This window comes from Abramis brama, assembly GCF_963993115.1.
Source record: "Abramis brama genome assembly, chromosome: 22".
NCBI lineage: Eukaryota > Metazoa > Chordata > Actinopteri > Cypriniformes > Leuciscidae > Abramis > Abramis brama.
In genome coordinates, this window is record NC_139984.1 from 24640783 (window position 1) to 24655223 (window position 14441).

A 14441-nucleotide genomic window follows, 5' to 3' on the forward strand; every position below is an offset into this window, starting at 1 on the left:
GGCTATTTCACAATTTAGGGCCGGTTATGGCAAAAGCCTGGTCACCTCTTTTCTTTAGCCTAGATCTAGGGAACAGGAAGAGTTTCTGATTAAATTACTGTAAGCATCTTGCTGGTGTGTTTATACTCAAAAGGTCAGAAAGATAAGAAGTTGTCAGTCCATTTAAAACCTTAAAGTCAATTTTTTTTAAAACTCTGTTTAAAACAGACTGGCAGCCAGTGCAAAGAGAGTAAGACAGGGGTGATATGTTCGTATTTGCGAGTGCCCGTCAGAAGTCTATCAGCTGCTTTTTGGACTGTTAAGTGATTCATATAGGATTTGCTTGTACCTATCAGGGGTGTCCAATCCTGCTCCTGGAGGACCACTGTCCTGCAGAGTTCAGCTTTAACCCCTATTAAACACACCTGAACCAGCTAATCAAGGTTTTAGGCATACTACAACTTCCAGGCAAGTGTGTTGAGGCAAGGTGGAGCTAAACTCTGCAGGACAGTGGCCTCGGCTGCGTTCCAGTCCAAAGTTGTCATGCTCTTCATTCGCTAACTTCCCTCCGTCTCGTTCACTCGGATGTACGTCATTGCTTACGTTGCATGAGTGCCCATGGCGGAACCTTTGCAATAGGCTGAATTGGAACGTGCTAAGCCCTTGATCACTTAGAATCCACTATGGGGTTGATTTATTTATTTATTTATTTTTCCTTACGAAATTGTTTAATGCAGCATTCTATATGTATATGGGTGTGTTTGAGTTGTTTAATTTTTTTTTAAATTAATTAATACATCATATGTTGTTTGTGGTGGGGTAAATTAAACGCAATATGCGTTGACGTCACAATTGTGTTGCATTGTGGTATATGGAACTGCCTGAAGTGTACATGAAGTAGACTCTCTCCCTCTGTCAAAATCGAGGGAGCAAGGGTCTGTCCATATAAACTTCCCTCGTCCACTTCACGAGGAACGCACTTCAAAATTGCGGCAGGGATTCCCCCGAGGGGAAGTGCTTAGGGAAGTTCGCAAGTGCATGTCTAAAAGTGGACTGGAACGCAGCCCAGCAGCAAGTTTGGACACCCCTGGCCTATATAAATTGAGTTGCAGTAGTCGAGATGAGTTAAAGGCATATTACTCTCTCGAACTCAGCAAAAGTAAAAAAAAAAAACTCTTAACCTTGGCAAGGAGTCTTAACTGAAAGATAATGGATTTAACTACTGCATTTACTTGCTTATCAAATTTCAAAGCAGATTCAAAAACAACACCCACATTTTTAACAGAGGGCTTAACATATGTGGCCATACCCATCACTTGATTTGAGCTGCCAGAAACAGCTAGAGGTTCGGACACAACTGCCACAGTCGTACTCTCGTTGAGATTTACTGTAAGAAATGTAGGGACATCCATGCTTTACTTTCTGACACACAAGAGATTAAAGTGCTCAAACCATGGTTGTCATTTTACTTAAAAGGCACATAGATTTGAGAGTCACCAGTATAACAATGAAATGAAATGTGTTTATTAAAAATCAAACCCAGAGGGAGCATATATAGAGAAAACAAAATGGGGACCAGGATAGATCCTTGGGGAACCCCACAGGTCAAAATTGATTTGGAGGATGAACACTCGTCCACACAGACTGAGAAAGTTCTAGTATTCAAATAGGATTTGAACCAATTTAGGGCACAACCGTTAATACAGTGTTCAAGGCATAAGAATACTGTGGTCTACAGTGTCAAATGCTGCACCTTTAAATCTAAAAGCGAAAGCACTACAGAGTTCAGAATCAACAGATAATGTGGTTATCCAGGTTAACCTGGGAGGTTTCAAACACACGTACTCTAAACAATATGAATTTGAGCAGAAACTACTTTCTCTAAAACTTTAGATATAAAAGAAATAGGCCTAAAATGAGATAAAACGGTCACATCAAGATTATGCTTTTCAACATGGGTTTGACAGTTGCATGCTTAAAATATTTCGGAGGGACTCTTGTTTATTATAGATAAAATACATGGCCCAATGGCATCAAAAACCTGAATGAGTAAGCGCATTGGAATAATATCAGTTGAGGACATACTGACATAGTAGGTTTTAATTGCTTAAGTTCTAGAAGAGAGTTTAGAAATTGGCTCAAATTCATTAAAACATGAAGTACAGACAGAAGGGATACAAGGATCACAATCTGAGGGGACAATAAGCTGTTTGATATCACTTATTTTATTTGTTAAGTAGCTGAGAAAATGTTCACAAACTATAACTGGCTCATCAAAGTGAAAATCAACAGAGGGATTTATAACAGAATTTATCCTACATTGTCTATGACAATGATGTCTGAAAAGTATTTAGATTTGGCCGCTTTCACAGCTTTTTGGTAATCTAAAGAACCCTTTTCCACTATAAAGAAGCTTTTGTGCAATGGAAAGGTTCCATGGATGTCAAAGCAACATCATGGAACCATAAATGCCAATAAAGAACCTTTATTTTTAAGGATGTATTATTGGCTTTTCAGAAAAGTGTAAATAAAACAAAAACTGTAATGAATAAATTACACATAAAACTTGCCCTTGCTTAACATTTATGAATAATATACCCTTAACCTGAAACCACAGTCCAACCTTTCAGTTAAAATCTATCTTCATAATATCATTGACTCTTGACTGAAAATGCTAGTGTAGTTGAATTATGTTTAGGCCTACTTGTTTACCCAACAGCTATTACAATATATTTTTTAATTTAAGAGCCATTTGAACTATGCCTCTGAATTTGAAAACAACATAAAACCGCTGCTAGAGAAAACACATAACTGGACTTTTCACTCAAACGCCACTGAGATATCGCCCTTGTGACAACTTCCCTTTGAGATAACTGCCCTACTTATGCAACCATTTTACATATAAATAAGCAGCGTAACATATTATATAATTTATATTGTATATATAACTTAGTATTACATTTATTTTTATAGTTTAAACTGGGGCTTACAGACACTTTCATTTTCGACATGTATTTCTCTTTAACAGGGAGTGGCGTCCAAAAACTGACGCTAGCATGACGTAGCCCCTCCCAACACAAATATACTCAAAGGAAAGCCAGACGAAAACAAGGAAGTAACGAGCAAGAAAGACAAGGAACTTTGAGTAACCCTTATATTTATTGTCAAATAAACGCAGAATTCGGTCTGTTGAAATTCTCATCCCCTAGAATCTTTTATCTACAGTGAAGAACAATGAACAACAAAGGTAAATATGCGATCAACTCCGATCTTCTGCTATTTTGCTTAGCCGCTTCCTAGCAACTACCAATGGAGTAAACGTTAGCCTAACCGACTTACATAACAAACGGTTTTACATACTGAACTCTTATGGATTATGCGCCAAAAACATCTATCATCGACTACCTCATGACGGAAACTGTAATATTTTACGTGGGAATGTCAGATTTCAGCGGACTGGCTAATGTTTTGACATGGAAACGGCTAAAGGGTAACGTTAACTAGCTTCGCTGCTACAGCGCGATGACGTGATTAGAAAGGTGACCTCATTAAGAGAACGAGACGCTCACAGCCTCCGATTAATCATTAATTAATTAAATTTACATTTGCTTCATCAATATACTGTGGTTTTAAGAACAGTTTGTCTGATTCTTTATATTGTAAATTAGCTGTCAGTTAAGACGGGCCTATTTGCCTCTTATTTTTCTATTCTCGTTTTCATTTTTAGATATGCATATTGACTGTCTTATTATATATTGTAATTTAGCAGTCAGCTAAGACTGGCCTATTCTCCTCTTATTTTTTTTATTCTCGTTTTCATTTTTAGATATGTATATTGTATTATATTTTAATGTGCTATTTTGTGTACAATACAACAATTCTAATTATTAAAAAAAATGATAATGTGTTCTATTTAAATTCATTCATTAATTTAATCCACATTTCGGCATGAAACAGAAGTTGCAATAGTTTTTTCTTCCCTATTGTGACACATATCCAAGTGAAACGGCTTCTCGAACAAGAAAAAATGGAGGACGGGACTTTATTTTGTCCCTGGGAATTGATTGGATCGTTGGAACGTTGTGCTTTGCTATTGGTCGATCTCATGTGAGTGACAGGTTGTCCTGCCCTCGCGCCAATAAACACATCATCAGAGAAGAGATGTTATTTAGATTAAAGATTATGAGGGCACATGAATAAAAAAAATGATGATGTGCATTGATAAATCATTTATAATAAATGTTGCAGTATTCCATGAAAAAGCAAGAGTGACTTTAAAGAAGACTTCTTTTGGTCAATATCTTTAGTATATAACCCTAATACTACTCTCTTTGCAGTAAATTAACATAGGATTCTGTCGTGATATTGATTTGACTGTTTTTCTGCTTTGTGTCCATGCAGGTTCATATCCACAACAAGCTGTTTACCCTCAGCAGAGCACAGCATCCGTTTACCCGCCTGCTATGCAAGTCCCTGCTCAGGTGTCTCCATATCCAGATGCCCCTCCCCCATACTCTGAGGTTACCAGTACTAGTTACTCTCTGTCTGGTCATGTGAATGTGCAATATCTCATTATAGTATAAAAGGAGTAGGAAATGCCCTTTAGAACAATGTGCACTAATCAAGTATTATATTAGATAGCAACATGTTTTTAAATGAGTTTAAAGGTAGGGTAGGCAATTTTCGGAACGGCTAGCAATAGCAAATTAGCTTTGAAAGCATGAGATCCCACCCTCCAAAACACATGAACGCACACAGCAGAGTTTGCAAAGCATCACGAGACGAGAGATGGCACAACCTCATGTCTCAAAGCACATAACATGACAATAATAATGAACATGAACAACTTAAAGAGCACTCACCTGTACCACCTGACTGCTGCAGATTCATTTCGGTGTTGATAGTGTTGCCATCAAGTCACAAACCTTTCAGAGTATAACGTCACAGGTTTCAATCTCTTCCAAATTACAGTAGTTATGGCGTGAACGGATCATAAGCTGGTTGTTTTGGTTTAGGAGGAACTGTTAAAGGTGGCTGCTGTTTGTTTTTGGCGCTCTGTGACTGTCTGTCTACAACTCTGCATAGCATGAAACACGCTGATGATGTGTGATGACGGAGGTATGGAAATACATGCGTTGTCAGGCCGGTAGGACATCGTACCATTGCATTCGGACTGAATGCAATGATTGAACGAGCATTTTAAGGTCCTACGCCTTCCACAGACGGTATATATGTGACCCTGGACCACAAAACCAGTCACTTGGGTTTTTTACATTGAGATTTATACATCATCTGAAAGCTGAATAAATAAGCTTTCCATTGATGTATTGTTTGTTAGGATAGGACAATATTTGGCTGAGATGCAACTATTTGAAAATCTGGAATCTGAGGGTGCAAAAAAATCAAAACATTGAGAAAATCGACTTTAAAGTTGTCCATTTATGTTCGTGATTGTGCTGCATTCACTCACAAAAATAAATGTTTTATACATTTACAGTAGGAAATTTACAAAATATCTTCATGGAACATGATCTTTACTTAATATCCTAATGGCATACATTTTTGGCATAAAAGAAAAATCTATAATTTTGACCCATACAATGTATTGCCACAAATATACCCGTGCAACTTGTGACTGGTTTTGTGATCCAGGGTCACATATATATATATACAGTGAGGAAAATAAGTATTTGAACACCCTGCTATTTTGCAAGTTCTCCCACTTGGAAATCATGGAGGGGTCTGAAATTGTCATCGTAGGTGCATGTCCACTGTGAGAGACATAATCTAAAAAAAAAAAAATCCAGAAATCACAATATATGATTTTTTAACTATTTATTTGTATGATACAGCTGCAAATAAGTATTTGAACACCTGTCTATCAGCTAGAGTTCTGACCCTCAAAGACCTGTTAGTCTGCCTTTAAAATGTCCACCTCCACTCCATTTATTATCCTAAATTAGATGCACCTGTTTGAGGTCGTTAGCTGCATAAAGACACCTGTCCACCCCATACAATCAGTAAGAATCTAACTACTAACATGGCCAAGACCAAAGAGCTGTCCAAAGACACTAGAGACAAAATTGTACACCTCCACAAGCCTGGAAAGGGCTACGGGGAAATTGCCAAGCAGCTTGGTGAAAAAAGGTCCACTGTTGGAGCAATCATTAGAAAATGGAAGAAGCTAAACATGACTGTCAATCTCCCTCGGACTGGGGCTCCATTCAAGATCTCACCTCGTGGGGTCTCAGTGATCCTAAGAAAGGTGAGAAATCAGCCCAGAACTACACGGGAGGAGCTGGTCAATGACCTGAAAAGAGCTGGGACCACCGTTTCCAAGGTTACTGTTGGTAATACACTAAGACGTCATGGTTTGAAATCATGCATGGCACGGAAGGTTCCCCTGCTTAAACCAGCACATGTCAAGGCCCGTCTTAAGTTTGCCAATGACCATTTGGATGATCCAGAGGAGTCATGGGAGAAAGTCATGTGGTCAGATGAGACCAAAATAGAACTTTTTGGTCATAATTCCACTAAACGTGTTTGGAGGAAGAAGAATGATGAGTACCATCCCAAGAACACCATCCCTACTGTGAAGCATGGGGGTGGTAGCATCATGCTTTGGGGGTGTTTTTCTGCACATGGGACAGGGCGACTGCACTGTATTAAGGAGAGGATGACCGGGGCCATGTATTGTGAGATTTTGGGGAACAACCTCCTTCCCTCAGTTAGAGCATTGAAGATGGGTCGAGGCTGGGTCTTCCAACATGACAATGACCCGAAGCACACAGCCAGGATAACCAAGGAGTGGCTCTGTAAGAAGCATATCAAGGTTCTGGCGTGGCCTAGCCAGTCTCCAGACCTAAACCCAATAGAGAATCTTTGGAGGGAGCTCAAACTCCGTGTTTCTCAGCGACAGCCCAGAAACCTGACTGATCTAGAGAAGATCTGTGTGGAGGAGTGGGCCAAAATCCCTCCCGCAGTGTGTGCAAACCTGGTGAAAAACTACAGGAAACGTTTGACCTCTGTAATTGCAAACAAAGGCTACTGTACCAAATATTAACATTGATTTTCTCAGGTGTTCAAATACTTATTTGCAGCTGTATCATACAAATAAATAGTTAAAAAATCATACATTGTGATTTCTGGATTTTTTTTTTTTAGATTATGTCTCTCACAGTGGACATGCACCTACGATGACAATTTCAGACCCCTCCATGATTTCTAAGTGGGAGAACTTGCAAAATAGCAGGGTGTTCAAATACTTATTTTTTTCCTCACTGTATATATATATAAATGCATTTAGACCATTTAACTTGCTATCAGGATGTGAAGAGACTTTCAACCAGCATAACAAAAAAAAACTGGCCTACCCTGCCTTTATCACTCAAGAATCCACGTTCCCTTACTCAAGACTGCATACTAAAGATTCCTTCCTTTTCTAAGAAAATGCATCATATCTGGAAATTGCTTTTGATGAATCATCTGGTGATGCAAGTGCCACCACTCGGACAGACGATGCAATTTAAGCAATGAATTGAGGCCCGTTCACACCAAGGATGATAACTATAATGATAAAGATATAGTTTTTAAAATTGTTCTAAATGTAAAAGAATAGTTGAGTCCACACCACAACTAAAGCGGTAACGGCACAGAGAAACGACATTGTTTCTTTCACAACTATTTTTTTCCAGCTGATGAATATTAAAAACATTGACAAGAACCAATCAGAATCCATCTTGCTTTAAAGACCTCAGACATTTAAAGCGGCAGATAACTGAACTGCAGCGTGTGCTTATAATAAACAGAACAACATTGTGCATTGGTGTGATCACTAATATAGTCCCAAAGGGAAGAGATATTCTAGCCAGTATGCTAGATTTATAACAAATAACTTGACGTTGAGAAAAATGAAGCAATAAGCCAAAAGAGGCCATTAATTTCAGTGAATTGATTATGAGTTTGACCTTAATAAAAAGCCTTTAATTTTATTTTTTACAAAACTGCATCAAAAGTGAAATAATAAAAGATACCAAATACCAATGTTCAATTAAATAGTCATTATAGTCATTTTATTAATCATAACTTTTTATTTATGGACTAGCTATGCGGTAACAGATTAGTGTGTATCTGCATTTTAAAATGGCTTCAAGTGTGGCACATTTTAATATATTATATAAATTCTGTGTCATCCCATACAAAAATCATTAAAATAACATTTTAGGGTCTTTGCATTTCACAGGTTTATCAGCCCAGGTATATGGCTCCTCCCCCAGCCCCTGGACAGATGGCCCAAATGACCTCAGCATACCCTGGTACTCAGATGTACATGCCAATGCATGCTCAGACTGTGCCAATGGGAGCCATGGCCTCCGGTGTCCCAATGGCTTATTATCAAATGGGCCCCATGTACCCTCCTGGCTCCACCGTCATGATGGATGGTGGATTTGATGCTGGAGCTCGCTTCGGGCCTGGCACCAGTGCTTCCATTCCTGTGAGTATTCACAGTAAACCTGTTGTATTTTCTTAGCCAGGAAGTAATATCCATTTATATACACTATATATAACAATGTTTACTCGTTCTCCATGTTACGTGGACCAAGAAATTCACATTTATTTGTCAGCAAATGTCCAGTCCAGCAAAAGTTTTGACAGCTCCAGGGCTTTCGTGAAAACTGCAGATTATACCTCTGAGTTTTTGTTTCCCCGTGTTATTAACAGAACAGTAGATTTGAGTAGGTTTATCACTGAAAACTGTATCATACTATGTCCTCTCTTTAAACAGCATTATGGTAAAAACACTATGGCGACAGCTTTCTTACCTGTACATAACAGCGTTTTGATTTGGGAGGTTAGGCAGAACTGACAGAACGCCAATTCTTTCAACTTTTTTTGCACTTCTGTAGCCATGTATGTACTCTTTTGTCCCAGTACTCGAGAGAACCATTTAGTTCAAGGAAGTCGATTTGAAACTCCCTGTAGGTTCAGTCTATTCTGAGATCCTATAAGTTACAACTTACTAAATGTTCTTGTGGCTGAAAATGTATTTAATTAACATATTTGTCTCTGTATTTAAGCCTCCACCTCCTGGTCACCTCCCTAACGCTGCTCAGATGGCGGCCATGCAAGGTGCAAATGTCGTGATGACACAACGCAAGGGCAACTTTTTCATGGGCGGCTCCAGCGGCGGTTACACCATTTGGTAACAATGAGCATCACCCTGGGCCTGGACCGAAGCCCTCCTTTCCCTCTCCCTGGTTCCCTTTACCTGTTCTCCCACGCCTGCCTCCCTTGGGGCTGCTTGGCTAAGCCACAATACTGATTTAATCTAATGGAATGTAATATTTTAGAGCCCCTTACTCAAGGTACAATACTCCGCTGTTGATATAATTGTGTAAAAACGCAGTTATTGCGTATTCACGATTAAAACCGCTTTCAAAAGTGCATGATATTTTTAGGATCGAACTTTTAGTGATCATGTATGTCATCTTTCATAATTATTGGTTGGCTAAGACAACTTTTAAGGTGAAAACCAGGTCATTTTTACCTTTATTGCCACTGGCGTACCTCTTACAACTTCATTTGGCTTCATTTTATAGTAAATTTTCTAGTTTTTTGGTTGTTTTCTTGAGCCGGAGATCATGCCAAGAGAACTACCAAGCCAGTTTGATCATCTGTGTAAAGTAGCTATGCACTTTGAATAGTACGCTTAACTAAGCCTTTCATTCCTATCATTATTAAGGTCTTGTCAGATTTGTAAAATGTGGATGTAGGCACTCTAAATTAAAGAGAAAGACGTGTTTACAAATTCAAACAGCGGTGGCGTATTGTACCTTTGGGCAAGCGTATATAAATATTATCAGGTGCCAAAACTGCACCATTATTTAAAAGCAAAGGAATTTACATAAGAATGAACCTAAATGCAGTAAAAGAGAGAGCGAACAAGACAAACAAAAGTTGGACTTTTTTTTTTTTTTTTTTCTCAATATTTTCCCTCCTATGTCGGATACCCAGAGCTGTACATATAGCCGTTTAGAGTGTGTTTTTGTGTGTTCCAGCTCTATGTGCTTCTTCACAAACCTCTAGCATTTTCCACAAAGGTAAAGTTGTTTACAATGGTCAGGGCTTAATCAAGAGACGATTTATTTTCAGTATTTAAAATTGTTTGGCACATCAAGCATTTTGTTTGTTTGTGGGGAGCTGCTTGTACCAAAGATCTGGACTAGAATGCACTAAAAGCTTTTTGCTTTTTGTAAGTCTTCTGTCAAAGTACATCTGCACTCAGATTCATACTGAAATAAGTAAACATATCATATTTAGATGATGGTGACTGCTTTGCAGGTGTCACGCACCAGGTAGAGCACACCACTGCTGTGACTGCATTTTGTAGGGGGTTGTGTTGAAAAATATATACATGTTTCCTAGTTGCATCTTGATGTTTCTGCATGCACTTTTCAGTCATTTTGTTCTTAATAAAAAGTTATCATTGTTAAAAAATTTTAGAAGTACTACAAGATTAATTTATGTGCACTGTCAACCAATTCTGAAATGTTTTTGCCGATTTCTTTTGTACATATGCTTTTAAATACGAAAACAGCATCAGTTATACTCGTTGCTGCATTGATGATTTTTCAAAGCGGCGCGGTAATACGTAGTAGCATATACAACGGCTTATGTTCGGCTGAGAAATTGTGGTGTTGATTTGTTAATGTTTCACAAGGGATTACAGTTTTCCTCACATCTGTAACGTGACAAAATGTTTTTCAAAATACCTGACATAAAAGGAAAACCTCACTGAGTTACACCAGCAGTTGTCTCCACCACTTTTTGCTCTTATAATTTAATCGCTAAATCTTCATTTCTACTCCCAGCAGTGCTAGAATGCCCTTCAAAAGCACCTGTTTTCTGCTTGACACTACGACTTATAAGTTCTGTAGCAGTTGCCTGTATTATATGTGACTGTAATTTAAAATGCTGCTTTTTTGCTAGATAATACTGAGGTGAAATGCTCACTTGAGTTTATTCTCCATACATTCACTGGTATCTCATTATTTTTTGTCATTATACCATATATATTTTCTGACTGATTAAAAAAAGAAAGAAAAAAAATAGGGAATTTCATGCTAGCTTGGCAAATGGGGCTACTTTTTTAGGCTTTACGTGTATCAGGTGCATCACTGGGTATCCGACACTACAGTTCTAACGGTTTTGCCCATCTGAATAATAAAAAATAAAATAAAAACATTCAGGTAGATTTTCTATCTGCAAAGAAAAAAGTCTGATGACTTTTAAAAAAAAACAAAAAAAACATGCCAAGTATGCTGGCATTGCCTTAGCACCATTTCTATAATTTTCTGTGATTTCTCATGTAAGTTAGGTTGTTATTTTAGTTTGAAACTTCTGACCTGGTTATTCCTTAACCTGACTTTTTATTACTAATTCAAATCTCATTTCATTTATTTTTACTTTGTTATGAAAAAAACATAAGGCAAAAAACATGAGGGCAAAGTCTTCAGAACTCTTCATCTGTTTCAATCTTAGCGCAGCATTTTATCTTGGCATGTGCCACCGTGTGTTTGTGTATGCAATGTAGCGGATACACTGCTTATCTTGAGCCTCAATACCATGACAGTCACGGATGGTATACGTCTTTGTGGGCACTACAGTTCAGGGAACCCTTTTCATTTTTTTTTTCTATATATATATAATATAAAACAATTGTGATGGGTTATTATAATGGATGCATACTGCAGCATCAAGGAACCGAGGTCCTTCCTAGTTTGCTACATGACAAAATGATCTCCAGTGAAAAATGTGGTGCACTTAACTTTTTTTATACTAAACCTTAAGTATAAAACAAAATTTAGAATAAAAGCTATTTTGAATTTTGACCATCTGTGTTGTAATATGTCTTTCGACGTTTGGTGTTGAAATTTTTGCCTGCTGACTGGTTCATGAGGAGGTTTATCTCCAGATTACAACAAATGTTTCTCTTGAAATTCACATTTAGTCCAAAGCAATACCGGATATAGATCTTGGAAATTGATTATTGTTGTAAATTACAATCCAGAGGCTTAATTATTTTAGAAAATAGTTGCATGGAAATTGATTTCTTGTAGACAAACGAAATTTTAGTTGTACTAGCAAATTTGAACTAACTAGCCACTTGTATTTGACGTGGTGTTATCATCAATAACCACAGTAACGTATTGATAGTGCAATAAAAAAAAAAGATGACTCAAAATCCAATATAAATTACATTCATTTTCTTAAGATACAACTGTAACCCTGCACACAAAAAATATACAGTGTCGTATGTGTTTGACATTATGTCTGTTTTACAAATAATGAAAGAGATAATTATATTTGGCACCGTTACAGCATGGCTTTGTAACAAAAACACAACGAATTATAAAACATAAAAAAAAAAAAAAAAACAACTCCATCTAAAAATGGCGCCATTAATAAATAATAAAAAGCCACGCTAAATGGTCAAACGGAAAAAGTAACTTTGAAAGGCCACAAATTAACACTAAAGTGACTCAAAATCAAGTTTGTACGCTGCCTCTAATGTTTAGCATTTATGTTAGCAGAGTTCTAATAATACCTGATAATAACTGATAAATAATTCCAATTATAACTCTTGCATATTAACTTTCGTGTCATTTTTGCTGAAGTAGGGAATATACACTTTGGATTGGACTATTAACTATATACAGGCATAACAATTTTACAGCAAAAAAAAGATTGTCCCAGTAACTGAGAGTAACTTTACCATACCAAAATCGATGGTGAGCTTATTGACATCATGAATAAACAACTCCTTTTACTTCTGGCTCAAACTGAACTCAAACTCAAACAGTATCCATTCAACTAAACATTCTTCCCCACAGCACAGACTAGTGGCTTATGTCCCATATGTCCTTCCATATAAACCTCTCTACATTGACTATTTAGATGTCTGGAGCAATCCATGCATTTTTAGCCAGATCATTGGTTGAATCCCTCTGATGCTGAGCAGTTCAGATGAAGTATTCCTTCTTGTTGTCAGTGACGGTGTCGTTGTAGACCTGTTCTGGGTCTACTCCTGGTGCCGGCTCACCTGCGGTTCTGTAAACACCCTTACTGTGGCACAGGTATCGGTACAACAGGAATCCACAGAGAGCGAGGGTCACCAGGATCAGGGCAATTACCACTAGAAGAAAAGAAAAAACACATTTTAAACAGCTGTCAATGTACAATAGAACAAATTAAGATATATTACTATTCAAAAATAATAAAGTGGAAAAGAAAAACATGTTAAAAATAATAGAAAGTGTTTTTAATGGGTTTTTTTTATTATCTAAGGCATAAAGATAATTAAAAGCACATAAGCACACAGCGTTTTGCCCTAATATGGAAATGAAACTTCATCTGTTTCATATGACATCATAAACAAACTATTTGTATGACATAGGCATAATTCATATGCTAAAATAAAGCATGATTCACACAATCCAACCTGACCAGTACCGCCAAATTTTAAGTAAATGTATATACAGTGAATATAAATAGATGTATGGATTTCTAAGAGCAAAATGAGTCAGATTCAAAATAAACAAAATTCAGTTATTGAATGTAAACACACACAGAGTTTGGGGTCAGTACGTTTTTTTTTGTTGTTGTTGTTTTTCACAAGGACGCATTCAATTGATCAAAAGTAATTTAAAATGTTACAAAACTTTTATATTTCAAATTAATGCTTTTTTTCTTCTTTTTTTTTTACTTTGTTCAGCAAAGGAAAAAAGTGTCACTGTTTCAGCATAATAGCATAATAATAAGAAATGTTTCTTAAGCAGCTAATCAGCATATTATAATGATTTCTGAAGGATCATGTGAAATTCAGCTTTTCCATCACAGGAATAAATTACATTTAAAAAAATATATTACAATAATAATAGAGTCAAATAGCATTCCTATAATATGTAGCCTCACTGAACAATACCTTACAAACCTGAAACCGTCCCCACAAAAGCTTTCTAGGTGTGTCCAACACAATATAATTCAGTGGATTTAGTCTAATATCATGATCTATACTAGTATAAACTAGACTGATAGACTGGCAGACATTTACCTCCTATTACAGTCGAGTCTGTTTGTGGTGTAGCAGCTGTAGTATTTGCTGGAACATCTGTCACTGTGGAAAAAAACAAAAACACTGAAGACGACACGAAACCTGTATGTCAAGATTACATGCACTAAAATGTGGAATTACAACCATTTCAGATGGAGAACATGATCAGCACTGTTGAGGAGTAATCAGATTAGGAGAAAGATCAAAATGATGGCACGATGTTAGGCATTAACTATGTAGATTTTATTTAATGCTTCAGTACTACACCAAATGAGGCCAGGATTGAAAAGCGTACATGTATTACGTAGGCTATATGTTAAATAAATTGTGTTGGTGCCAAGACAGATTA

General features: G+C 37.1%; 1 protein-coding gene across 1 annotated transcript; it reads left to right on the top strand.

Moving 5' to 3' along the window:
- The first annotated feature begins 3052 nt into the window (after positions 1-3052).
- On the top strand, positions 3053-11870 carry dazap2 (DAZ associated protein 2). The gene is made up of 4 exons (XM_084098719.1): positions 3053-3226; positions 4381-4499; positions 8222-8473; positions 9057-11870. The coding sequence occupies exons 1-4, from the start codon at positions 3214-3216 to the stop codon at positions 9183-9185; spliced, it is 513 nt and encodes a 170-aa protein (XP_083954845.1). The 5' UTR covers positions 3053-3213; the 3' UTR covers positions 9186-11870.
- The last annotated feature ends 2571 nt before the right edge of the window (positions 11871-14441 follow it).

Bases quoted from the DNA above. Each gene is read 5' to 3' on its own strand.
- dazap2 (XM_084098719.1), top strand. The intron at 4,500-8,221 runs GTTACCAGTACT...TGCATTTCACAG, and splicing joins CCCCTCCCCCATACTCTGAG to GTTTATCAGCCCAGGTATAT. The intron at 8,474-9,056 runs GTGAGTATTCAC...TCTGTATTTAAG, and splicing joins GCACCAGTGCTTCCATTCCT to CCTCCACCTCCTGGTCACCT.